The 27,838-nt window shown below is 44.8% G+C and overlaps 1 protein-coding gene and 1 pseudogene across 2 annotated transcripts; both read right to left on the reverse strand.

Moving 5' to 3' along the window:
* Positions 1-4,287: 4,287 nt before the first annotated feature.
* On the reverse strand, positions 4,288-16,262 carry LOC136759285 (carotenoid-cleaving dioxygenase, mitochondrial-like; annotated as a pseudogene).
* Positions 15,408-27,804, reverse strand: LOC136753940 (carotenoid-cleaving dioxygenase, mitochondrial). Of its 2 annotated transcripts, none has more exons than XM_066710321.1 (12): positions 27,691-27,804; positions 23,099-23,303; positions 22,721-22,932; positions 22,128-22,243; positions 21,349-21,451; positions 19,733-19,861; positions 19,276-19,436; positions 18,476-18,643; positions 17,996-18,133; positions 17,552-17,734; positions 16,709-16,819; positions 15,408-16,442 (listed from the first exon to the last, which is right to left on the reverse strand). In XM_066710321.1, exons 1-12 carry the CDS (start codon positions 27,725-27,727, stop codon positions 16,305-16,307), a joined length of 1,701 nt encoding a protein of 566 aa, XP_066566418.1. In that variant the 5' UTR covers positions 27,728-27,804; the 3' UTR covers positions 15,408-16,304. The 2 variants fall into 2 exon arrangements, with proteins under 2 accessions (XP_066566418.1, XP_066566426.1); XM_066710329.1 differs by lacking the exon at positions 27,691-27,804 and adding an exon at positions 25,027-25,117.
* Positions 27,805-27,838: the final 34 nt, after the last annotated feature.

The following is a 27,838-nucleotide window of genomic DNA, read 5'->3' on the forward strand; positions in this document are numbered from 1 at the left end:
CTCTTCTAGTGTAACTGTATTGAAAACGAACATGACGAGAGAATATTAAAGCCATAAATGGGAAATTAAGAAATTAAAAAAAGAAATATATATTGTTTTCACTGAGTTGTGGTGTCAATAAAAGCCCACTGGAATCTGAGCCTCGTGCATCCTACATTAAATCTACTTTGTCAATTTTGTGTGTCCATCTTCTTTTTGGGCCTCTGAGGCTCCCGTATGCAGTTGCGTGTAAAATCAATCCTCAATGTGAAATAACCGCAAAATAACTGTAACAGAAGTTTGTAAATTTTGTAACGGTGTATTTCTCACTGCTGAAATGTTAACACCAAATGAATCTCACCAACCCTAATAAAATCAATGTATTACTCTCCATTTTTTGTTGTCATTTGCTGTCCTGCAACTTTGAAAAGGGATTCTCTTCCTCTAAAAAGATAATTTCTTGCATATTCAGTAATCAGTTCTAATTTGGGGCCTCTCTCTTTGAAGATTGTACAGATCGTGCCGTCAGAATTCTGGTTCTCACTCACTTAACTAATTAAAAACCATGTGCACAGGATTTTAAAACCCAAACAGGAAACCTTTTCATCAGATATTTAATAACTAGCCCCTTCTCTAAAATGATAATTTAGTGAGAATGCTACATATCTTTTTGTGCGTCTTACTTCTGTCTCAACTTCACCATTGAAGTCATGTTTTAGAGTTTGTTATGGGACTGAAAGGCACTATAAACACAAGTGTATTTAAAAAATAATTTATCTTGATATGGAGAGCAGACATTATAGCAGTAATAGCAGTTATAGCAGACATTATAGAAGTAATGTGTTTCTCATTTATATATATATATATATATATATATATATATATATATATATATAAATAAAAATAGATTTTACTGAAGGGCACTATAAACACTATTAGGCACTGTTATATTCTGGACAACAGTGTACTGCCAGCAGTGTTGGAATATCATACCCAATCCCTGTCTCAAAGCTAGGAGTAGAACGCAGTGGGTTCATGGTCATCAGCTGAAACCTTTTTCCTGACCTCAGTCCTGCTGAACACCTCTGGGATTAACTGGATCCGCAAATCGACTTCTCTTGCTGCACTTGAAACATCACTGAAGGAGAAAAAACAAAGCATTGCTCCAGATGTTTATCAAAAGGATTGCAGCAGTCAAGAAGACAAAGGACGGGCCTTTACTACAAGCAATTTAATCCATTGTGAACAGTGAACAACTATCTCAGTTGTTCCATTACACTCAGTGTTATATTTTACACACAGTCATCTTCCAAATAATGGCGTTTGAAGACTGTTTGCGAAATATATAATTGGATCTTCGCCGTACAAACACAAACTCAAATTAAGACACACATATAAAAACAAAGATGAGCACTGACCACATGCAGTGAAATCAATGCGGATGGACCCCACTGTAGCGCTCCAACCTCCACCGGCTGCTGACCTTCTGAAAGCAGGTCTTCTATTTTACATTTTTTTATTTTTTAAGCTTTAGAAAGCAAACAGAAGGCCTCTCCTCTAGGTAAGCAGCTTCAAGCCCAGCTCTGCTACACAGTACACACATACACATCCTCCTGATTGCTGCAGCTGGAGCTCCTACTGGCCTTAAAGTGACAGAGAACCAGCTCTCCAGACCACACATCTTTATCTCCTGATTCAACTCTCTGCTTTGCAAACCTATACACTCTTTTCAGCAGCACAACACTGCATCACAGGGGCCCCTAAAGGGCGCTGTGAACCAGGATGTGGCCTGTGAAAATGAAGTGGCCCGCCTAAAGGCGCATCTGTTTTTGTGCCTTGGGTAACATAACTCTCCTAGCAACCCACTCCCGTGTAGATGCACATGTATGTAAAATGGTACGAAGTCGGAGGATTGTTGTAACTAATTGGTGAGTATTTTAATCTACAATCTGTGATATAGTTTGTATGGCTATGCAGTGCGTCCTGCCTCAATTCTTGTCATAAAACAAAGGGTCCATATGTGTAGTAAACATTTAATTTAATGCAGCACTAAACATGTTGCCCTGTGCAGTTAGAAGGAAAAAAAGGAAAAAAGGTAAGTTAAATCTAATACGAACTGCCTGCAAAGCCCCCATGTCAAGAGGCGAGTGTCACACCAACTGTGAGAAAAACAACTCTGAAGGGGCACATAACAAATGCAAGGCAATTAAGCTGTGTGTATAGGCTAACAATCGCTAGCTGATTTGTTATACCATATGCAGCTCTGGAAAGAAATGAGACCACTCCAAGTTCAGATTTTTTCCAGAGCTGCATATACATTTGATAAGACACTACCAGTCAAAAGTTTTAGAACACCTAACTTTTTCCAGTTTTTATTGAAATTTACACAGTTTAATGTCTCAATGTACTCTGAAATTAAAGCATAGAACAAATAAACAATTGGAGATAAAAAATAAAAGAAATCATGGAATTGTTTTGTTTAACAAATTTTAACCCCTTAAGCTAACAAACCCCTCTGGTACCTTAAAAGGGCACCAAATCCATGTGCTTCTCTTTAATCCCATGTGCACTCTTCACTGTTGTGTTGTTTGCCAAGTGTTTTGTGTCCCATGAAAGCTGAGACTCGATGTGAAGCATTCTCTGATGTGAACAATGTGTTTTTTATAACCCCCCGCATCTACGCCCTCTATGGGTTTGATAGAACATCAAATAATATATACTGGTTGTTCTGAACAAAACAAGTTTATTTGCAAAGAAATCCAATCGAAACTGAGTGATCTGTGACCGTCTGAATGAGACCCCCACCAGAGCTGACTGCGCGTTTACCCCCCGGGCTCTGAATGACGGCAGTCGACACAAACTGTGAATCGGATGTGTTTGAGAATGAAACGCTCTGGTAGCCAAGAGAATACGCTTTCAAACGACGTGCACATTGTAGGAATACAGTGTAACTTCTACACACAGGAGCTGCGTGTAACACTGACAAATCATGCTTAAGAGGGTGTAGTAACACAGTATATAACTCTGAAATGTACATTATTTTTCAGTTTTTGGTAACCTAAACTTCTTTTTAACCTCTAGCAGTTTACTGCTTACCTTTGTACCATTTCAGGTTATTCACTGGACTGAACCGCTTAAATTTCAATAAAAATTGGAAAAATGGGGGTGTCCTAAAACTTCTGAGCAGTAGTGTGAACTTTAAGGGTTTCTTTGTGATCGTTATTAATGATCGTTCACCTTGTTAACCAGTCAGCTGTTAACAAGCAGAGCATGTTTCACATTTCCTTGCAAGCGATTTCTCTAATTAAAAGGGTTGAAATTCTCAAACGTTCATCAAAACCACCATTGGTGTTTTGGGCCTTCTGGCTGATTTCTATCGAGAGATTTAAAAGCATCCATCACGGACGCTTTCATCAGTAGCATGACGGATATAGGAGACCCACTCCACACGGACATACATTTTATATTTACACAAATGTTAATTAAAAGCAGCATTAGAGATTAGGGGCAAATCTTTATTTTTCATTAACATGTATTATTTATTAAACAATTTACCTTAAAAAACAAATAAAAAGTTAATGTGCTAAATTTGTCCTTTTAAAAATTGTAATCCCCCGAAAAAAAAAAAAAAAAAAAAATGAAGAAAAATAAATTGCAGTGACACCTTTGTAGAGACAAGGTGAAATGCAACAGAAAGGAGGGGTTTGTGTAAAAAATTAAAGATTTTGACTGACAGAGTATACACTTTAAAAGGATTTATAAAACACAGGCACTTAACATTAAAACCGGAAGCGGGATATAAAAAAAGTCAAGTGTCTTTAAATGAATTGCATTTTCATGAGCACTGGGAATCTGCATAATCTGAAGACCTTTTAGCCTGTATAAGCGAGTGTAAACTGCTAACGAATCACTTGATCCTTTCTGCCGAGGACGTGGGCAATGGCTTTGCAGGTCAACAGGGACTACAGATCTCTGGGCTTCTCCTGCACTGAGGTCTTATTAGCGTTTGTAGGAAAGCCGGACAAGAGCTTGAGGCAGATCGGAAGAAAGGAAGCTGTGAGGGATTAAACACCTTCGAACAGCACATCAACAAACGCACTGTCCCAGGGCTCTGCAGTCAGACGGGGCATGGAAGTGGAAATTAACAAATGATTGGGGATTGGAGGGAGAGGTTTTTAAACATTCATGGTTGATGCATCAGAGCGGTTTAACTTCAACTGGATCTCAGATGTCCTTATCCCCTCCCTCGCTGCTCTGTCCCACTTGTGGCATGCTGGGGCCACATAATCTCTCTGTCTTGTGGGGCAACGATGTCAACTGTGGTTGGTGGTGGCATTGGCACTGGGGTGGAAGTACCCGTGGAAGCCATAGGGCATGTTGACAGGCACCTCGGCCCGGCCCAGCTCCTCGCAGGACTTGCCATCCAGAACCAGCAGGAAGGTGCTCTTATCCTGGAGAAGAAAAGCTGGAGTGCAGCTTATTAAGCACACAATAATAACACGCTGCAGGAATGTGTAAGCTGTCCTACATTTTTTTTCCCCCGGGGAGGCCACTGCTGTCAGGGTGTGTGGGTTTCCGAAGCCTGAGGGAGTCTTCACTTTGCTCAGGAAGGTGGATGCAGCATGGTAAGGCTGACTATTTTTGTGCTGAGGAATTGTTTTATAAATTAATGCAATCATCGGATCCAACGATTGCAAGAATAAACATGTTTGTTTCTGCGAGTTATGCATTGGTGTGGAGCTCATCCTTTGGACTCAGCCTGTGATACTCACGCAGCCACAGGCAGACCGTGCCGTATCCCGGCTTAATGACTTTGATGAGCCTGCAAACCAGTTCTACACTTATAACCACAGCGTTCTGGCTTCAGAACGCCACACCCAAGCTGCTTTGTCACAGCTTCCCTTAGATAGTTTTTAAAAAGGAATAATTGTTTTGTCAGTCATGGACAGTCAGGGGCTGCATTTCTGACTTTGGCCATGGTAGAGGTTTTACAAAATATGTACATGAATTACTACTTTGTGCACTGCACTGGTGGGTGACTTGTGAATAGTCTCATTCTTGGTTTAGAGAGGGTGGCCAGACTTAAAATGTTTGTTCCACCCTCTGATCTAAATTCCTTTTTATTATATTTCACTCAATTCGCCATTTCTAAAATCACGGTTTTATGCGTCTTTGTGTGCCTCTACAGTGTGAAACAATCCACTATTCTTGATCGATGCTATTATATAAGCAACTTTTAAAGAATGTAAAATTTAAAATGTACCAAATAATGGTGGATGTCAGCTTCTGACATGCATGCTCTCTCAATTCACCCGGATGTGTCCGGTCATAACTTCTCTGCCAGCTAAAAAACTATGGAATCCCTAGATTTATCAAGACAACCCAGTGTTAGTGTTTAATGATCTTAGTCTTTGATAGTAATTATACATTCCATAGAAACTGTGGATTACTTGCACAAACACTTTACCCTTGAGCTTAATCAAAAACAGAAAATTAAAACAGAGCTTAAACAGAAAATAATAACACTGTCTTCACTGTTCTTCCTGCAGCCGTGGGCACAATAGCACTTCATGTTGTCTATGGAATCTATGATTATTATCAAGGAATAAGACCATAAATCACTAATTTGGTTGTCTTGTAATATTTGCCATGGGGAAGAAATCTATGCATTCAGTAATTGTTCTGTTATCTGAGGCGAATGTAACGGGGCTCATTCGTGTCATAATGAGCATGTTACAAAGTGACGTAACCCCTCAGTAAAAAGTAGTACAGTGTTAAACCTCCCACGGTGGGAGGCCCGGCCTTTTAGCGTAGAGGGCTTAACACTGTACTGCGCTGGAGCCGCTGCGGTATGGTGCGCGGTTTGAATCCTGGGCGGGGAGCTCCGACCCACATCGGCTACACGAACAGAGAGCATACATGCTGGAGGTTGACATCCACCATTATTTTTTTGTATTACCTTATACACAATAACAAAGACCCATGAAACCCATGATTTTAGAAATTGTGTGACTTATCTGTTGAGATGGTGCTGAAATCACACAAATCATAAAACCTGTAGATGCAGCCCTGTAGACAAAGCTGGTCTAAAGTTTGGAAAGCAAACGCTTATCAGACCTCGGGGAGTGCAGTGGGAGAGAGACAACGGTCACTGTGCTGTGCAGATTCCGACAGGTGTGTGTTGTGGGACGCTCACCTGTCGGGGGGGTGAGCACTACAGATAAGATGACGCCGTCGTCCTCCTCGCTCGCTCCCGGTGTCAGGACGAACACAGGCTCAGAGGGGAAGAGGCCAGGCTGCTTCCACACCTGCAGAGACCGACTCAGCTGGGTGTCTGAGCAGCGCGGGTCTACTCCCGTTTCGATTCAAAATTCGTATATATCCCCCCCGCTTATCAATTCTGGAATCACCATTATTTTTTTTCTCTCTCCCTCTCATAGCTTCCCTAATGTGGAATTTGCAAATTGTTAATCACTTCAGTTCACCACTAGTTTGCTTATAGAAATGAAGACGCCATGCACACTACACACATTAACCCCGGATTAGGGCTGGCCGTGTTACTTCACTCGGCCGGTCTGTAGTGCAGAAACCACCCATGTGGTTCATCAGACTCACTGACCTTTAGCCGTTTGGTTTGGATGTCCATCTTGAGCAGGGAGTCACCCAGCACATGTCCAAAGCCGCAGCCGTAGAAGTAGCGATACTTGCGGGCATTGCAGTGGGTGTAGCTGATCTGGGGGAACTCCAGGCCACCGTAGTCCAACAGGTCACTCCCGTGGAGATCCTCGTGGGTGCAGAACACCTAGAAACAGAGCAGCCAACCACCGGCCCTGTCAGGACAGGACACTCTCTCCCCAGAGCCCCTGACTTCCCCCCCTCCCCCCATCACTCCACAATTGAAACGATTGTTTTGGAACGGACAACAACCAAGTTAAGACACAACCCAGCACTCTGTCAAGATGAACTGACTGGGCGTGTCGCTCAGGAGCCTCCAGTGATCATTTTAAAGAATTAAGCCACTAATGTTCCCCGCCCCCTCTCCCCTTGCCAGCTCACCTTGCCAGCTCACCTTGCCCTCCCCAGTCTTGACAGCCGTGGCGCTGCTGTCTGTCTGTCTGGTTGAGCGCAGTCGTTGTGTCAGGGCCCACGCTGAGTGGCAGCACAAAGCGGCGAGGATAGGCCCAGCTAAAGGCGCTGTACACCTGGCAGTGAAACCGAGAGACAGATCCAGCTGAACACACACAAACACACACACAATATTTAAGTCTTTCATGAGAGCACCCCTGCCCCCACCCCTAAGGACTGATTTGATGAGGAGTTATTATTGCTTGGAATTAACTGCCCTGCTGTGCTGTGGAGACTCAAGTCTCAATCATGCGAGTTTCGCTTCCTCTGCAAGGAGTTTAAATAACAGGAATACAACTGTGTACAATGAAAACTGGACAAGCTTAGATTCCCCCCGTGGCCCCTGTACAGAGAGCCCTGTGTGGGATGTACCTCGTCCAACGCCTCCCCGGTCCTCCGCAGATTCTGCATGAGGAAGTTGCCCAGCAGCACAGGTCCATCACCAGGAAGTCGTCCTGCTCAAAGGTGTTGATCTGGTGGAAGGTGGACAGGGGCTGGGCGTAGTACTTCACCGAGCTCAGCTGTGGACCAGACGGGAGAGTCAGAGGAACCCAGAGCCACAGGAACCGACAGGGCAATTCTCCAGGAGACCAGGCAGATACGTCTCCCACCACTCTGATCAGCACAGTGTTTCCAGTTAGGCCCACCACCCATTAACCAAAGATAGTGGCAGCAGCGTTTAAGGATTAAAATGAGTGGACTCGCCCTGACATAGCATGCATATGATGCACTATGAAAATGTATGACTCCAGGGCCTAGGGTGTTGTGGTGTACACTGTCTAAGTCTAAACTGTCAATACAACTGGAGGAACGGAATTGCAGCTCCATGTGTACAGGAGCAAATCCCACTGGGGAAATCAAGGGGAAATCTAACAGGTTCTGTTCTCTTCACCCAGATGATCCTTTTCACACGCAGGGCCCTATTCACTATGCCACCAGTCATGATGAGGAACAGTGAGCCGATTAGCCAATGGGGAGCTGCCCCTGTACAGTAGCACTTCACTGTCACAATAAAAGTCCTCTGCTGCACTTCACTCAGACACCAGGGGCTCAGACTAGCTGCACTGTTTTCTTCCACACAAATACTTCCTCCTGGATGTTTTCGCGTCACCCAGTGTACTGCCTGAAAGAGGGACGTCTGGAAAATGTTCAGAGCTCAACACAGAAGGAAATGGCGGTGATGTTTGCCATTGCAGCTGCTCACCGACCCTGGGGAGGCACGCTAATAGCCTAGTCCCAGAATTCAACATCACTTGGATCCTTATTTAAGCTATGTCTTTTGCAGGTAGCTCAGAAGGGATGCAAAAGGAGAAACAAAGCACTAAGCTTTTAATGATTTATTGGATGTAATCTATCATTTTCAATAAGAATTCTTGCATCTTCTTTGGTTCAGCAGCGTTGGAGGTCCCCGACTACACACAACTTTTTCCCCCCGCATCCACTAGGTTTCTCAATCGATCAAATTCATATATAACAGCTGTTAAATACTTTCTCCTTTACTGCACTTCTATTAAGCTAAAGCCAGCCATTCTTGGAATAAACCATTCTTGCACACCTTTTAGCATCTCCCTACTCAAGATTAGAAGACAGTATTGGTTTTCTTCCAGAAAGGACAATCTTTGTTCTACTTATTTCTGACGTGCATTGCATTACATAGTTTTTTCTAGTGTAGTCCAAACGGTAGTCTTGCTGATGATTTAAAACACAAATTAAGAACTGCATCTATTAAAAGCTCACATTCATGATGGGGGGACTGAGGTGAAACATGTTTACTCATTAGGAAATCCCTTCCCAATTTAGGAAACTCCCATTACGTCACAGCTAGTGGGCAATTTGAATTGATTGTATTATATGTGTAGTGGGAATATTTACTTTTATGATGTTCTTTATATTGTTAATGGTTTCATGTTAATTCTGTTTTCATCCATCCATTTTCTACACCGCTTGTCCTGGTGAGGGTCACGGTGACAGCATACTAAGCAGGGCAGACCAGACCTCCCTTTCCCCAGCGAGATTCCAGCTCCTCCTGGAGGATTCCCATGCATTACCAGGCCAGCCGGGAGATAGAATCCCTCCAGCGTGTCCTGGGTCGGCCTCGGGGTCTCCGCCCAGTGGGGTGTGCCCGGTAGAGCTGCACAGGCAGCCTCCCAGGGGGCATCCTTACCAGATGCCCGGACCACCTCAACCGGCTCCTCTCGATGCGGAGAAGTAGCGACTCTACTCCGAGGCTCTCCTGGATTACTAAGCTCCTCACCCTATCCAAAAGGGTGAGTCCAACAACCCTGCAGAGAAACCTAATTTCCACCGCTTGCACCCACAATCTCGTCCTTTCGTTCATTACCCAACGACCATAGCTGAGGATGGGGAGGTAGACTAACATGTAAACCGCGAGCCTTGTCCGAGGACTCAGCTCCCGCTTCACCACCACGGACCGATACGGCACCCACAATACTTAAACTCCTCCACTAAAGGCAGCTGCTCCCCCCTAACCTGGAGCGAGCAATCCACTCTTTTCTGAGAGAGAACCATAGCCACAGACTTGGAGGTGCTGATTCTCATCTCAACCGCTTCACACTCAGCAGCGAAACACTCAAGTACGTGTCAGAGATTACAGACAAATGGGGCAACTGAGAATACGGACAAAGCTCTCTCACTTTGTGAATAAAAGGACCAGATGGCACACATAAGCAGCCCTGGCACCCCATACTCCCTCAACACCTCCCACAAGACATCCCAGGGAACACGGTCGTATGCCTTCTCCAAGTCCACAAAACACAAGTAGACTGGATTAGCATACTCCCATGCACCCTCAAATATATCTGTGAAAGGGCAAAGAGCAGGTCCATTGCTCCGCGGCCCAGACATAATCCACTTTGTTCCTCCTGAATACTGTTCAATGTGTTTGTTGCAGACGTGAAACACAGTTTCCTGTTTGGGCTCCCAGTAAATCCCGTCGCTCAGCCCCTTCCCTCTGACCTTGGCCGTCAGGATCTTCAGCACATCGATTATTATTGGCTGTTCGACGAATATCACGTAGTTCTCTGACATCGCTGCAACAGCATGAAGGTCAAGGATGAAGACTACACTAAATGCATTCAGAACAGCTTCTCTTGGCTTGTGACAATGCTTTCGATTTTGTGGCATAAGGGATCAGGTTGGGATCAATTCCACTCTCTTCAGTTCCAAATGTCTTTGAATTTTTTCCAAATTCCGTTTCGTATAGCCGTTGACATAACTGGACTCGGAACACTACTGGAATTGGAACGGAATTGAAAAGGGAATTAGGAACAGAACTGGGATGTCAGGATTGATACCCAGAGTGCCACATAAAAGCAACACAACCGCAACGTGTGTAATGGATTGATGTTCTGGGCTCACCAAAGCTGTGGTAATAGGAGGGCTTTAACATGTTCGCAGCTGGGATGGAGCACACCACCTGCGCCCCCTCCAGGGTCTCGCCCGCCGCCCCTTTCTCTAAGGGGACCCGGATGATGTTGTACAGCGACCCTGCAACCACAAACATGGACCTCAAAAAGACTGCTGGAAGCGTGGGGGTTAGCATCTTTACAGGCAATTTATATGTGCTACATTGGCAGATATAGCTGACAGTTTTAATATTGAATCATTACATTTGTGATATCAACAGTTCTATTTTTGATATAAAAAATACAATTGTTGATGTCAAAAATATAATTGCAGATATAAAAAATGAGCAATACATTTGATATCAGCAATTCCATTGTCAACAATTGATATCAATTCATAAATTTTTGGTCTGAAGAACATAATTGTTGCCATCACTAATCTGATGATTAAATGTAAAAATCTTGTGCCATAGACAGTACACAAATGCACACAAACTGGGTGTTAAAACAAATAAAGCACTTATCCTCACCCTCTTGGTGAGTGAGACACTGTTGGGCAGAAACTAGCACGGCAATGCCCTTCAGTGTCATGCTGGGGTGTTTGGTGTGGGCGTAGCACGGCCTCTTAGACTCACCCTGCTTGCCGTAGGAGTTGCCCATGTTGTAGGTGGTGCCGTCGGGGTCATAGTGCGGGTGCGCCGTGGCCCTGTTGACAGCGATGAACTTGCTCCAGTCAACCTTGGGGAACAGAGAAATGCATCTCTCCCAACAGCAGCCAAATATGTGCAAGCATATATTTTTTCCCCCCTCCTGTACAGTAATGGCAGGGTTCATTTATAACAAACTAAACACTGAAAAGTTCTTTTGGGCTGATCACTTGCTGCGGGGGTCGGTTCTTTACGAGGACAGCTCGTCTGTGGACACATTAGGTCTGACAGCTTTTGGGTATCGGGGAACCACATACATAACTTGCATGGGAAATGTAATAATTTATTGGGACTGACGAGATGCTTACGTCTGATTGGTGGATGGTCTAGGTGGAAGTCATGGACTTCCACAGGACAGTCCTCGCAATTGGCTCGAGTGTAAACAATCCAGTGGCCCTGAAGCCAGCGTTACAGGCTTCCAATCAAACCGCATTAACTGGACTGAGGGACTCTGGGGGTATAATATGGGACAAGTGACATGTTGGCACTCTGTGAAGTGAGTTGGACTACTCTGGTCCATGCTCGCTGTGTATTATCTCACTCGCCAACTGTCTCTGTCCTGGCTATCCCTCTGCCCGTGTGTGTGCTTGTGCCCGTGCCCGGTGTACCTTCTCCTTGGTCTCGAGGCTTTCAGGATCCACCCGGCGCATGAAGTTGCTCTCACTGCTGACGTAGTAATCTCCCTTGTACTTGACAAAGCTCACATTGGCGTTGTCTGTGGACTCTGGGTGAGACAGAGGGGAGCAGCAGAGGGAACAGGCTATTAATGACGGCACCACACCCCTCCCCATCCAAACAACATGGCCTGTCCTACATGCCACCATGTACCCCCCACACACTGAACACATGGCTAATAACGTTCTGAGTCTGCACTGCATACAGGCATGTCCTGAACAAAACCAATGCTTGCGTCTATTTAATAATCTGATGGTCTGACAACTGTACTAGCCAACAATAAAGCTTTGATAATAACAGGCTATTAATGACAGCATCACCCTCCCCATCTCTCCATCCTTTGTAAAATTGATTAAATACGGACAAACATGTAAACAGTGATCAAGGAAAGGAAACCGTCTCCTTTTTGTATTTGCTTTGACTACTCCAACTAGCGGATTAGAGGAGACCCAAGGTAATGAGGTCATTATGATAAGAGGGTCTCACAATCCCTTTTCCCTCACAAAGCTATGGAGCCATCATTGGTGACAATAGCTAAATACACAGTGCGACTTACTGGGCATCTCGAAGCGGGACAGGAATCTCTGAAAGACGTTCTTGCAGGGGTCGGGCATGGCCAGCGTGCCGAACTCTGACACCATGATGCGGTCGTGCTCGCTGTTGGTGTTGTACGAGTCGCTGCGCAGGAAGCGACTCCTATAGCTCACCACGCCCGCCTCGATCTTGAAGCAGAGCCATCACGTCAAACCAGTGGTTGTACCTGGAGGGAGCGATAGCAGCACAAGGAAATGACAAAGGAAATGTGATTGGATTTGATGGCGCTCATGCCCAGTCCCCCTGGCTTTCATAACATCTCTGGTGACTGTGCTACTTCCACCTCCTTCTCCTCCCTCACCCTTGATTCTCTACCCTTTCACTTCTCGTTCTGCCTGTCGCTCTGCCCCGGAGCACCTCCGTTCTCCACTCTACATCCAATCTATATTATGCTGAAATAAATGTAAGAGGTCTTAACTCCTTGCAGCCCTCGACGTCTACCACTCTATTCTGTCTACCTTCTCCTCACTCACTTCGTCCAAGAAGTCTTACTTTCAATCACTCTTTGAATCATCTGCCAATAACCCTCGCAAACTCTTCTCCACCTTCTCCTCCCTCTGTGCCCAAGAGAGAAAACAGGCCCTCAGTTTGACCTTCCCGCACACTTACTTGTCGTTGCCGAACTCGAACTTGCCCGGGCCGTTCTTCAGGAAGCTGCCGTTGACCCAGGCTGGGATCTGTCCACGCACCCGAGCCTCAATGGGCTCGGGGGTCTCGGGGACAGTCCTCACCAGGGCTTCCACGCTCTCCAGCTCCCGCACAGTGCTGTACCGCTGGATCTCATTCCTGGAGCTCGGACAGAGCTTGTTGAGAACTGCCAGGACAGAGAGACGGGAGGACGAGCCAGTCCACAGGCCTCACACCAAAGTACCTGTGCTGGAGTCATTGACTGTGGCAAAGAGACAACTGTGGAGCACTTGCATATATTTTCAACATACAGAGCACTTTATCAGAACCGGAGCTACAGAAGCAAGCACCGTATCTATTCCATGGCATAGACTTCATATGATTAACCAACTACTGCAATGTTAAAGACTGAATACGTGCGAGTATGACATGCATGTATCCAACTATGAAGGCATTGTGACAAGCCTTTCTTGGGCAACATCTCATCTGCGTTCCTGTAACTGACACCTTCGCTGTACATTAGGAGGCTGTTGCCATCATAACATTCAGTTAATCCAGGACATAAAACCATTGTGAAATAAAGGCTTTTAATCAAGTCTATACTTTTATGTACACACAAATTAACTATGTCTAAAAATTAGTTTCATCCCATACAGATGGACCTCACCTAACAGGACAAAGAGTATGCATGTGTTGACTTAATGCTCTGAAGTTTAGCCTTCAATAGGTCAGCAGGGAAGAATTAAATACACGTAGATGCCTCTTTAGGAACAATCAGACAGTTGGCTAGTTAACATCATCATAACAATGGGCAGTTTGGTTGGCCATGGGGGTGGAGGTCTCTTACCTAAAAACACAAATCGGTCACTCTGCAGGAAGTGGGGGAGCTGGTTTCATTTCAATGTGCAACTTTGCTAAATCCTAGGCTCCTCTCACAGGCACACCCAACATAAACAAGAAGAAATGGCAACATAACATGCTTGCTATCTACCTGCACAGCTTTAAATATGACCTTGCCAATGCAATGTAGCGTTTACAAAAACACAAACACAGAAGCAGTATTGTTCTTTGTTGACATGTCATCACCCCCCCCACCCCCACTCAAATTATGTTTTGCTAAATTCAGAAAAGTAACTAATCTCTCCAAAACCCTCACCTTTCTACTGTCACTCACACTTATTTCAGCAACACGGTTGCTTCATCCCCGCAGTTAGCCGAATTAACGGGGGTTCTGACGGTGTTTTACACAGTATTATAGTACAAGTTACACCAGAGATATTTAAAAGTAGAAACCGGGACAAATTGAAACAATATATAAAACAAATTACATCACAAAAATTTGGTCTAGTTTATTTTGTTTACCAGCGCATCGTAAATAACCATGTTGCTTCTCCCTGCATCATGATCCGATTAACATTGACAATATAGCTTAATGTAAGAACATAAGAACATAAGAACATAAGAAAGTTTACAAACGAGAGGAGGCAATTCGACCCATCGTGCTTGTTTGGTGTTTATTAATATCTAAGTGATCCAAGGATCCTATCCAGACTATTTTTAAATGTTCCCAAACTTTCAGCTTCAACCACATCGCTGGGGAGTTTGTTCAGATTGTGACGCCTCTCTGTGTAAAGAAGTGTCTCCTGTTTTCTGTCTCGAATGCCTTGAAGCCCAATTTCCATTTGTGTCCCCGGGTGCGTGTGTCCCTGCTGATCTGGAAAAGCTTCTCTGGTTTGATGTGGTCGATGCCCTTCATGATTTTGAAGACTTGAATCAAGTCCCTACGTAGTCTCCTCTGTTCCAGGGTGAAAAGGTTCAGTTCCTCAGTCTCTCAGTAGGACATTCCCTTCAGACCTGGAATAAGTCTGGTTGCTCTCCTCTGAGCTGCCTCTAGAGCAGCGATATCTTTCTTGAAGTGTGGAGCCCAGAACTGTTCACAGTATCCAGATGAGCTCTAACTAGTGCATTGTACAGTCTGAACATTACTGCCCTTGTTCTCAATTTTACACTTTTGACAATATACCCTAACATCCTGTTTGCCTTTTTTATTGCTTCCCCACATTGTTTGGATGGAGAAAGTGAGGAGTCCACATAGACTCCTAGGTCTCTCTCATGTGTTACTTCATCTAGTTCTATTCCTCTCATAGTGTAATTATAGTGGACATTTTTGTTACCTGCATGTAATACCTTGCACTTGTCCACATTGAATTTCATTTGCCAGGTGTCGGCCCATAACTGAATATTATCTAAGTCACTCTGTAAGTATCCTACATATTCTATCATTGAAGCTGCCATCAATAACACACTGCGTAGACTCCACACAGACAAATCCAACGTGTGCAGAACTGATATTTAATATGTACAACAATTTTAACAAGACATACAAAGCACCATTGAAGAATAGGAAAAGAAGTATAGATTATTTTGCACTAAAATTATTTTTTAAAAATCACAAATTGAATTTTATCTTACAAAACAAGTACAAAAGATTATGTACTACATATTAATTTTCTTTAAAACATTGTAATCAAAAGAAAAAAAACATTAAGAAAAATGAATTACAAGGTGATATAGTGTACGCTACACAATGTGGAGGCACCTTTGTAGCGATAAGGCGAAATGCAACAGAAACAAAAGCAACAAAGACTGATAAAACACAGGCATTTAAAAGATTAAAACAGGAAGTGAAATGTAAAAAATGTCAAGTCTTTGAATGAATTGTGTCTTCGAGAGCACCTTCTCAAACAGGATGGTTAACCCTGAGCTGAAGTGATTTAAGGCTGTCTAACACTGGCAATCTGCATAATCTGACCACCTTTTAGCCAGTGTAAATGGCGAATTAATCACTTGATCCTTTCTGCCGAGGACGTGGGCATTGGCTTTGCAGGTCAATAGGGACTACAGATCTCTGGGCTTCTCCTGCACTGGGGTCTTATTCGTGTTTGCAGGAAAGCCATCCGAAAGCTCGGCTCAGACCGGAAAAAGAAAGGAAGCCTCTGAGGGATTACACACCTTCGAACAGCGTGCCGCCAAACACACTGCAGTCAGACGGGACATGGAAATGGAAATGGAAGAATGATGGGGTTTGGAGGGGGATGTTCATGGTTGGTGCGCCAGAGCGGTTTAACTTCAACTGGATCTCTCGGGTGTCCTTGTCCCCTCCCTCGCTGCTCTGTCCCACTTCTGGCATCTTGGGGCCCCCACAGTCTCTCTGTCTGGTGGGGCAACGACGTCAACTGAGGTCCGTGGGGGTGTTGGCACTGGGGTGGAAGTACCCATGGAAGCCATAGGGCATGTTGACAGGCACCTCGGCCCGGCCCAGCTCCTCGAAGGACACGGCATCCAGAACCAGCAGGAAGGTGCTCTTATCCTGGAATTGTTTAATCAAGAAGAAACAGAGATATATTTGTTTCTGTGAGTTGTTTATCCTCGTGGAACTCCTTTATATGAACACCGACGTCCTGTTACTTGCACTGAGTTCACTGAGCTAAGGTTACCTTTTAAGGTAAGGTTACAAGGCCCCTCTAGTCTGGAAAGCCAAGGCTTGTCCCAGGTGCTGTGCTGCACCCTAGTGAGCGCAGTGTGACATGTGTGCAGTGAATACTCAGTCCGGTGTGTGTGTTGTGGGACACTCACCTGTCGGGGGGTGAGCACTACAGATAAGATGACGCCGTCGTCCTCCTCGCTGGCTCCCGGCGCCGGGACGAACACAGGCTCAGAGGGGAAGAGGCCAGGCTGCTTCCACACCTGCAGAGACACAGAGACCGACTCGTCAGCTGGGTGTCTGAGCAGCGCGGGTCTGTTCCCATTCCAGTGTAGAATTATAATTCAAGACTATAATCAGAAATAGGTTTAATTGTGCTTATCGCTAATAATTACTGTCCATAGGAAAGACTGACAGTGTCTGCTGTAAGGTGAATTTCACCAAGACAGCTATGACCTGGTCACTAGATGTTTTAGAGGCTGTACAGAGTACAATCCCACAATACACGCAGACCGCATTACTCATTTACTCCAGAACAGATAGCTGTCCATTGTGTTAGCAGACAGGTTACTCGTCTATTCTTAAACTTATAAATCCGCAGTAGCATCTGCAAGGCTGGCATCTGTCCGGGACACAGAATGACTCCATCATAAGCTCAGGATGGTCAAAATCAGAAGTATCGTTGTCTCTGTTCAAATCTGCTGCCTTATATGGTGTTGTCCACTAAACCTGCTGAAACTGTGTACGAATATCTGTCAAATCATTATCTCAACCCAGAGTGAGCTTGGGATACTTGAGCCCTGCCCTACATGTGTTGTTCTGACTCTCCATATGTATTGTTTCATTTGTGGTGAATAATGATTGCATGCAGTGAATTTGCAAATTGTTGGTCACTTCGGTTCACCGCTGGGCTGCTTGTAGAGATGAAGAGGCCATGCACACTACACATATAAACCCCGGAGTAGAGCTGGCCAAGTTACTTCAGACTCACTGACCTTTAGCTGTTTGGTTTCAATGTCCACCTTGAGTAGGGAGTCGCCCAGCAGGTGTCGGAAGCCGCAGCCGTAGAAGTAGCGATATTTGCGGGCGTTGTAGTGGGCATAGTTGATCTGGGGGAACTCCAGGCCACCATAGTCCACCAGGTCACTGTTATGGAGGTCCTCGTGCGTGCAGAACACCTAGAAACAGAGCAGCCGACCACCGGCCTTGTCAGGACAGGACTCTCTCGCCACAGAGCCCCCCTGACTCTCCCCGTCACACCACGATTGAAATTATTGATTTATCTTTTAAGGAACAGACAACAACCAAGTTAAGACACAACCCAGCACTCTGTCAAAATGCATTGACCAGGCGTGTCACCCAGGAGCCCCCAGTGATGGTTTCAAAGAATTAAGCCAGTGCACTAATGTTCCCCGCCCCCTCTCCCCTTGCCAGCACACCTTGCCCTCCCCAGTCTTGACAGCCGTGGCGCTGCTGTCTGGCAGGGTGTTGAGGTTGAGCGCGGTCGGTGTGTCAGGGCCCACACTGAGTGGCAGCACAAAGCGGCGAGGGAAGGCCCGGCAGAGAGAGTTGTACATCTGGAAATGAAACAGAAAGAAAAGGCCTGGCTGAGCACAGAGACCCATACACACACACACAATGACACAACCACACGATTGAAGTCTTACACAAGAGCATCCTCTAATGAGTCTGACCTTCTAAAAAATTTAAATAGACTGTTGGCTTTGTTCTCCCACAGAATGGGGTCTCCGATGGACGTCTCAGACTGAACAGTTGCAGCATCATTAAAAAGTAAAAAGAAAAACAGAAAAAATAACAAAACTGTGCACAATGAAAACCAGAGGTTTTGATTTTCACAGTTTCCTAAAGAGTCAGATTCCACCGTGGCCCCGGTACAGAGAGCCCTGTGCGGGATATACCTCGTCCAGCGCCTCCCCGCTCTTCCGCAGATTCTGTATCAGGAAGTTGCCCAGGTGTCCACCGTCGTCTGAGCAGCACAGGTCCATCACCAGGAAGCCGTCCTGCTCGAAGGCGTTGATCTGGTGGAAGGTGGACAGGGGCTTGGCGTGGTACTTCACCGAGCTCAGCTGTGGACCAGACATGGAGAGTCAGAGAGGAGCCGACAGTGGAATTCTCTAGTAGGCCAGGCAGCTACGTCTCCCTCTGTTCTGCTCAGCGCTGTGTGGAGCCGCATAGCAGGCACTGACCAGACTGACCTGATCAATATGGACATACCAACACTCAGCAGCTGAGGCTTTTGCCACTGTAGCTGCTCACCGACCCTACGTCACTTGGATCCTATGTTATGTCTTTTGCAGATTAAACAAACTGAACTTTTAATGACTTTTTGGATGCAATACATCATTTTCAACAAGAAGTCTTGCATCTTCTATTGTTCAACAGTCTAGAAGGTCACTAGACTACACACAACTTGTTTTCCAGCATCCTCAATCGATCATATTCATATATAACATCTTTAAAAGAATTTCTCCTTTACTGCACTTCTATTAAGCTAAAGCCAGTCTTTCTTTGAACAAACATAGATCTTGCACACATCTTAATATCAAATATAAATTAAGCACTGGATCTACTTCTAATTTAAGAAACTCTGGCCCATTGTGTCACAAATAGTGGGTAATTTGAACTGATTTTATGTGACCCTAAGAACTCAGTGATTGATTCAATCAACTCAAGTGTTCGGGGCCCGTGGTGTGCTCACCTGTCCAGTGTGTTTGTTGCAGACGTGAAACACCGTGTCCTGTTTGGGCTCCCAGCAAATACCCTCGCTCAGCCCCTTCCCTCTGACCTTGGCCGTCAGGATCTTCAGCAGGTCTAACTTGATGGGCTGCTCGATGAATATCACGTAGTTCTCCGACATCGCTGAAACAGCACAAGCCCAGACTGTCACCAACCCCACTCCTCCACCCAGCAGCACTCTCTCCTCCCTGCCTGTGCTCTCCTGCTTTGCCTGGCCATAGTTTATCTATGGTTGACATCATGGGTTTGTGATACTGAACCTCTCAGCACTTCCATGATTTAACTTTGCTTTCTGAAGTATACCCACTGGCATACTACTGTACACTTCCATAAGGTCAAAGATGAGGCCTGCACTCCAGTAAATGCCTTCTGAACAGCTTCTCTTTCACAAGGTGAATGGGTTTATGTTCTGGGCTCACCAAAGCTGTGGTAATAGGAGGGCTTCATCTTGTCCACAGCTGGGATGGAGCACACCACCTGCGCCCCCTCCAGGGTCTCGCCCGCCGCCCCTTTCTCTGAGGGGACCCGGATGATGTTGTACAGCGACCCTGCAACCACAAACATGCACCTCAAACAGCCTGCTGGAAGCGTGGGGGTTTACGTAGACGTTTGTGTGTTTTACAGAGTAATTTAAAGTGAAATGTGACTCCGTCCCGACTAGCCATCTTGGAAGCCTTACGACATTCATGTGTAGTTTTTACACGTTGTGATGTGACGTTTTGGGGTGATTACATAAAGGTCTGATTACATAGCGATATGAAAAAGAGGCTATAAGCCCTTAATAATAATGTTCTGGAAATTTGAAATGTAAAACAAGAATTGAACAATCACTGGCTATTTCGAACCACAGATTCAGAAGATAATGTTGGATGCCATAATGCGGGTTTACTGTTACCCCCAGATATGACATCATTGGAGTTTGAGTTGAATAACCAGTCTCAAAACAAACAGCCCTCTCAGTTACTTCTGCCTCATGGTGACTGCGCTGAGCCCAGCTCTCGTCACTCATTCACTGGAGAAGAGGCTACACGGCAGTAGATTGAAACCGAAAGATTACAATCAGATTAAATGTCCTGACCCACATTTTGTGGCTCAAAACAAACTCCCACTCTGTGAAAGGAACCTGTTCGCTCTCCCCGGAGCCTCACGCACAAAGGATCTTTTCATTTCTTGGTGGCTCAGCTAAAAAAATAAAAAACACTGGCCATTGTTTGCGACTTTGTTCTGGGCAGAAACCAGAAACAAAAACGTTCCCTCTGACAGTGGGCGTGTGTCCATAGCGTACAGTTTCTGTGACGGATCAGAGCCCAGCGTGGCTTCCAGGGCGATTAGCGACACTTCACTGAACATGTTGCTTCAGTGAGTTATGTTACAGTAATAGCTACAGCGTTCTTGGGAGATGCGCAGATTTTTTTTATACCATCCATTGAAAATGTATTTAATCTGGAATTTAAACTAGAAAATGACGGTCAATTTAATTTTGTAATGGGAACTTGACAAACTATGATCAATTTTGAACAACTAGGATTATTTATTTTGTTTCTTCCACACTTGCTTGTTTGTGGTCACTTAGCCCAGGTAGTTAGTTCACATATGAAAATATATGTTTAAAAGTGATTGCTTAAAAGGCGTAATTGACTGGAAAACCCCATTTCTAACCTCAAGCTTATAAACAATTCGATATGAAGGGGATCCATAAATAGAAAAAAAGATTAAAAACATCTGAGAAGCCCAGAGACTAGACTCACAGCACACACTGTCTATTTAAAAGGCTTATGCCATTAGGCTCAGCAGCTACAAGTCAGGGGTTTCTTACTACACTGCAATTATACTGTACTGGTGAGAAAATCCCGTATCTAAGTGCACACAGTTTTGTGTGACAAGCTTCCCTTGCATTTCTTTTCCTGAAACGTCTTCCTCAAGCAGTCCTGTCAGGCTGCAGCTTTACCACTATTAGACACAGTTGTTTGGCAGAGACTGGCGCTGCCATGGGTGGTGTGTTTGGTGCGGGCGTAGCGCGGCCTCTCAGACTCACCCTGCTTGCCGTAGGAGTTGCCCATGTTGTAGGTGGTGCCGTCGGGGTCATAGTGCGGGTGCGCCGTGGCTCCGTTGACAGCGATGAACTTGCTCCAGTCAACCTGGGGAACAGAGAAATGCGTCTCTCTCCCAACGTGCAAGCATATTTGTTTTCCCTCCTATACAGTAACTGTTGGATTAATTTACATAACTACGACTGAAACTAAACACTGCAAAGTTCCTTTTTGAGCTGATCACTTGGAAGACACACTTGCTGCGGGGGTCAGGTCATCTGTGGACACATTAGGTCTCTGACAGCTTTTGGGTATCGGGGAACCAAATACAAAACTTGCATGTTAAAGGTAACCATTTATTGGGATTGACCAATGTGAAGACACTGTTAGTATGACGCTTACAATTCCACCCTGAGATGCTTACATCTGATTGGTGGATGGTCTAGGTGCAATTCATGGACTTCCACAGGACAGTCCTCGCAATTGGCTCAAGTGGAAACAATCCAGTGGCCTTGAAGCCAGTGTTACGTGGTTCCAATCCAATCAAAATAACTAGACTGAGGGACTCTGGGGGTATAATGTGGGACAAGTGATGCGTTGGCTTTCTGTGAAGTGAGTTTGACTACTCTGGTCCATGTTTGCCTGCTGTGTATTATCTCATCCGCCACATATCCTACTGCCAGTGTCCCATATGACACTGCTCTACAGCCCCTGTGCCCGTGTGTGTGTGTGTGTGTGTGTGTGTGTGTGTGTGTGTCTGTGTGTGTGCCCGTGCCCTGTGTACCTTGTCCATGGTGTCCAGGCTTTCAGGGTCCACCCGGCGCATGAAGTTGGTCTCAGTGCTGACGTAGTAATCTCCCTTGTACTTGACAAAGCTCACACTGGCGTTGTCCGTGGCCTCTGGGTGAGACAGAGGAGAGCAGCAGAGGGAACAGGCTTATTAATGACAACACCACACCCCTCCACATCTCTTCAACGAAACAGTGTGGCCTGTCCTACATGCCACCATGTACCCCCCACACACTGAACACATGGCTAATAACGTTCCGAGTCTGCACTGCGTACAAGCATGTCCTGAACAAAACCAATGCTTGCATCTATTTAATAATCTGATGGTCTGACAATTGTACTAGCCAGCAATAAAGCTCCAATCTGAGAATCGATATATACTAAAGAAACAGCTCACTGAATCCCTTTTCCCCCACAAAGTTGTGTGGAGCCAACGTTGGTGACGACAAGTAAAGACACAACCACACCGTTCACCACTGAGACTCTCCACCACGTTGACCCAAGTCAATTGCAACAATTCCAGTGTTATCTATCTGTGTCATGTGTGCTGGCAAGCATGTGGTTTCTACTGTACTGTGTTAGACTTACTGGGCATCTCGAAGCGGGACAGGAATCTCTGAAAGACGTTCTTGCAGGGGTCGGGCATGGCCAGCGTGCCGAACTCCGACACCATGATGCGGTTGTGCTCGCAGTTGGTGTTGTACGAGTCGCTGCGCAGGAAGCGGCTCCTGTAGCTCACCACGCCCGCCTCGATCTTGAACTGGTGCAGCAGAGCCATCCCGTCAAACCAGTGGTTGTACCTGGAGGGAGCGACAGCAACACATGCCTGTCTGTCTCTCTGCACAGAGTCACCAAGAAAACAATAGAGAATGAAAGGTACAAAGAAAGAAAGACAAAAAAGGCAAACAGACAAGATGACAAAGAGAGAGAAAACAGGCCCTCAGTTTGAGCTTCCCGCACACTTACTTGTCGTTGCCGAACTCGAACTTGCCCGGGCCGTTCCTCAGGAAGCTGCCATTGACCCAGGCTGGGATCTGTCCGCACACCCGAGTCTCAATGGGCTCGGGGGTCTCGGGGACAGTCCTCACCAGGGCTTCCACGCTCTCCAGCCCCCGCACAGTGCTGTACCGCTGGATCTCATTCCTGGAGCTCGGATAGAGCTTGTTGAGAACTGCCGGGACGGAGAGACAGGGGAGGAAAAATCAGTGCACAGGCCTGGAGTCATTGACTGTGGCAAACAGACGACTGTAAAGCACTTCAATAAATGTCTATAGGAAACACTATTATTACTATGTAGGGTTGTGTCCAGGGGGATGGTTAAAGTGTCTGATTGGTCATGTATTATTATTATTGGTGTTTTTGTTGTTTACCTTAGTATATAATGACCCCTCATTACAGACTTTTCTAATACACGTGTAAATGTGGGGAATCCAGTTGCACTGATTGGGACAGCACGCAGGCTCCGACTCTTGTGCAAACACAGGTGCCGACAATTTAAAGTGCATGGGTTAAAAAGTCGGGGAGATCAGAGATCAAGGGGAGACAGACCGAGAGAGGGGGCAAGCATGTGAAGCAGAGTGTTGTGTAGAACTAGCCCTAAAAGTGAATTGAAGCCGGGCTGCATGTTGAGACGGACCTTCATTTGTGTTGCTGCCCAGTGGCCGGCGCCAGACAGCGAAGACACAGACATAGGGAAGTAGAGTTTTCTTACCTGTTCTACAGGTGACTCTGTGATCCTATTCACACACACACACACGCACATACACTACCTACACAGTATATTACAATGCTGTGGTAGGTGTAGGTTAATATGCTGCTGATCTGACTATTGCACTCACGTGTTTATCTAATTAATTGTTATATTTATACTATTGAATTTTAGAATATAAACAAAGGGGTTATTTATTACTTGTTTGGAATTAGTTGTGATTATTAGTATTTTTAAGAGTCCTAAAAGGGTGCTTTGTTTACAACTGTGGGGTTGGGGGTCTCGTGTTCAGGGGGTTTCACTGTTTCTTTATATTGCGTTATTGTGTATTTATGTTGATTTTGTGTGATTTATTGGAATTGCTGTGGAGTTCTTTTTGGTTTACAGTTGTGGGCTGTTAATTTCCATTTATGGTTTGTAGGGTACTCTGGAATTTTATTTTAGTTAGGGTCAGAGACTGCCTTTGACTTTTCCCCCATAACCCTATTTTAACCTGAAGCACTCTGTTTTTATACATTTATGAATAAATAATACTATTTGTCATAAATGGTTCCCTGGTGTTTGTAATATATTTGTGTGCCAACATTGGCTTCAACAGCGAACCCTACTGGTTAACACACCCCACTAGGGGTATATCTCTGACCTCAACAGAGTTATATGGTGCATATTATAGGAAAAACGTTTCTTTGTCTACAGAAACATTGTTGGGCTGGTTGCAGTGTCAATAACCTCAAGGTGGTTTATTGCTCGCTTCGGTGTAGTGATCAAAGGGTGCAACATGGCTGCTAACCACACTTCGGGAAAGTACAAATTGCAAGTGGAAAGCACTTTCCTCGGATAAACACAAAGTACAACCACATACAGAGCTATGTTACAATGCATAGACTTGCTATGATTTGCCAAGTATTTCACGTCCATTGTTAAAACACTGAATGCATGCTAGTACAACACGCGTGGATCTCACTATAGAGGCACCGCGACTAGCCTTTCTTGGGCAACATCTCTGTCGCTGTACATTAGGCTGTTGCAAAGTTGACAGCCAGTTTATTTGGCAAATAAAACCGTGGCGAAATATAAACTGATAACCAAGTCTGTGCTGTTAGGTGCATACAATGAACGAGTGCAGCTCGAGTTGCATCGCATCGCTGACAGGGTGTCTGACTACATATCAAAATGAAACACTTACTTCTCAGCAGCTTAAACATGGTCGACAGCGGCAGCTCGGGAAAGCGACTGTACAGAAGCAGCGATCAAGCGCAGGCAATAGGACGTGCAGCGCAGTTGTCCGCAGTTCTGCGCGGCTCCACCAATGGGAGCGGTGGGATTGTGCAGATCTGCGCAGAACTGCGGACATCTGCGCTACAAGACCGCGACTGTGAAGGACAGTTCAGAATTACATAACCGTATATAATGTTGCTACAGCAGGGACTGGGGACAGAGGTCAGGGGAAATACCATGAAGTCAATAAGCACCATACATGGAAAGCGCATTTAAAGCATGTACTTAATGGTCATTTATCCGCGATTTGCGATACACAAAGAGGGGCGGGAGGGCAGGATCTACTGCGCAGATCGTGTTTCAAGCCCCGCGTCACATGCGTGCGTGCGTGGGTCCGCGCGGGTCAGCAGGGCGCAGTTTCTGCACATTCGCGCAGACGAGTGCAATGCATGCCTTCAGGTGAAATAAAAACTAACTAAGCAGTGCTTATCAGTGCAGTATGTCCAGGTATATGAGAACTGCATACATACATACATCATAAACCTCTGCAGCAAACCAAATGCAGCTCAACGCAGGACCATGCATCAGAGACTCTGCTTTACGCAAAGGGTTTGGTGCTGAACTAATGGCTGTGCTCTGGTGATGCATCTCAGAAGGACCTGAAATAACTCCCAATCTTCCATCCATAACCAACCCAGTTTATATGCCTCTTATATGTATGTATGTATGTATGTATGTATGTATGTATGGCTCTAAAAAGGTAAACCATATACAAAAAGACTTTGGGTTTCCATGTGAGTAAATAAATAAGACTTAGTTTCGGTGGCAGAGCTGGTTACAGTAGTCATGATTTGTTTCAGTTTGTTTGAAAAAATCTTTACAACAGAAAATAAAGATCTAAAGCAGGATGTGTTATTTTAATTTAGACATTTATTTAATCATAATAGTCCTTTTAATATCATGTAAGACAGCACTTCACAACATTTTATCCTGCACTTAGCTTTTACTTTCCAGGATGTATGACCTCACTTACTGTACTTACCTGTGTAAATTGGAAGTTGTAAAATTGATTATACTTTGAATTGCTTTGTATAATGTAAATTTGAATTTGTAATGTTTGATGCCTTGTACTTAACTGTATTCTTGCACTTTGTTTTGCGCTTAAGTTGTAAGTCGCCCTGGATGAGGGCATCTGCCAAGAAATAAAAATAATAATAATAATAATAATAATAATAATAATAATAATAATAATAATAATAATAATAACCAAAACACTCTTAAGAGCTAGTTTTGTAGACTCAAATTAGCACTATTCATGGACTACCCACTGTAATTTTAGGCAGAGAAGTCCTAGACTAGTGTTAATCAATATCTATGAAACAAGCCATGAAATTCTAATCCAGCCACAGCGACTTAAAATAAGTCATTACACTGACTCTACTGTCATGACTCTGTACCAGCATGAATAGAGCGCTTGAGCCAGAAAAGGATACTGTGAAGCAATATTATTTATTTTCCTATTTCTATGCCTTCATCCTAATTTAGCATTTCCCTGCCTCCCACTATAAAGTAGCTGATCCCAGAGGCCTAGGGATGTAGCAGAACAGACAGCACAAATAGAGATTATTGTCTCTAAGGTCAATTGAAGCAAGATCTAAAATCTAAGCAAACAATGCTATCCCATTTTTTTATATCTATAAAAGAGGCACCTGTGGAAACTCAGAACAGCTCCAATTTCTTACTCGGTGTTCAGAAGATTGCTACGTTATAGACCTGTTGTCATTATCAAGACTGTTTTCCATCTCCCCTTTAATTGGGCAGCATCCAGTATATCCTGGCACCATCTCACTGTTCATTGTGCAGTCAGTTTCCAATACAACAAAGAAAGCATGTAGTACAATAGGAGGGCAAGAACTGAGGAGGTCACCATAATTCAGCTGAGCGAATACAAATACAGACAAAAGGCTCAGCACAATCAGAATGTATCCCGGATGATGCTGCATAATTCCCAGACTCAACACCTGGACTCTCAGGTTGTGTCGAAATTATTGGTTCCACTTGCACACCCTGGCTTTGCTAAATCCTCGGTTCATCTCAGGCACACCCAACACAAACATGAACACATGGCAACGCAACATTCTTGATCACTACCCTGCTCAGCTTTAAATATTTCCTTGCCAATGCAATGTAGTGCTTACCAAAACAAAAGGTCTGAAAAGCAAGAGCTGATTTTTCAAATGCAAACATAGACCAATGTTTTGCAAAATTCTAAAAAATACCTCATCTCTTCCATCACTCACCCTTCTGCTTTACTACTGTTACTCACACATATTTCAGTAGCACAACAGCGATGTATATTTCCAAATCACATGAGGAAAAACAACATTGCAGACCTTTCAAATAATGTATAAGACCCTGTAGCATTAGGCTTCTATGGATTCTCTGTTTAAGTGATCAGAAATACAGCATTCAATACTAATATTAGCAAAGGTATGAGGAATATCAGATGTCTGATAGCTGTAGACCAAAGCCCAGTATCTGCTACTCCTGCAACCTGTCAGGAAGAATACAGCACTCAGATTATTAGACGTCAAAGCAGTACTGACGCAGAACCCCAGAGAGAAGCCCTTACCTGGAATGGTTTGTATGGTGGAGGAAACTAATGACATTGTGTCCTCGCTGTACTGGCTGCCTTTGCTCACAGGTTATGCAGAGGCTCTTCCTGTGCCGAGTGGATGCTCTGCTGCAGCATAGCAGTCCGGGCTTAAAGCTTATCCCAG

The sequence above is a fragment of the Amia ocellicauda genome, chromosome 1 (assembly GCF_036373705.1).
Source record: "Amia ocellicauda isolate fAmiCal2 chromosome 1, fAmiCal2.hap1, whole genome shotgun sequence".
NCBI classification, from domain to species: domain Eukaryota; kingdom Metazoa; phylum Chordata; class Actinopteri; order Amiiformes; family Amiidae; genus Amia; species Amia ocellicauda.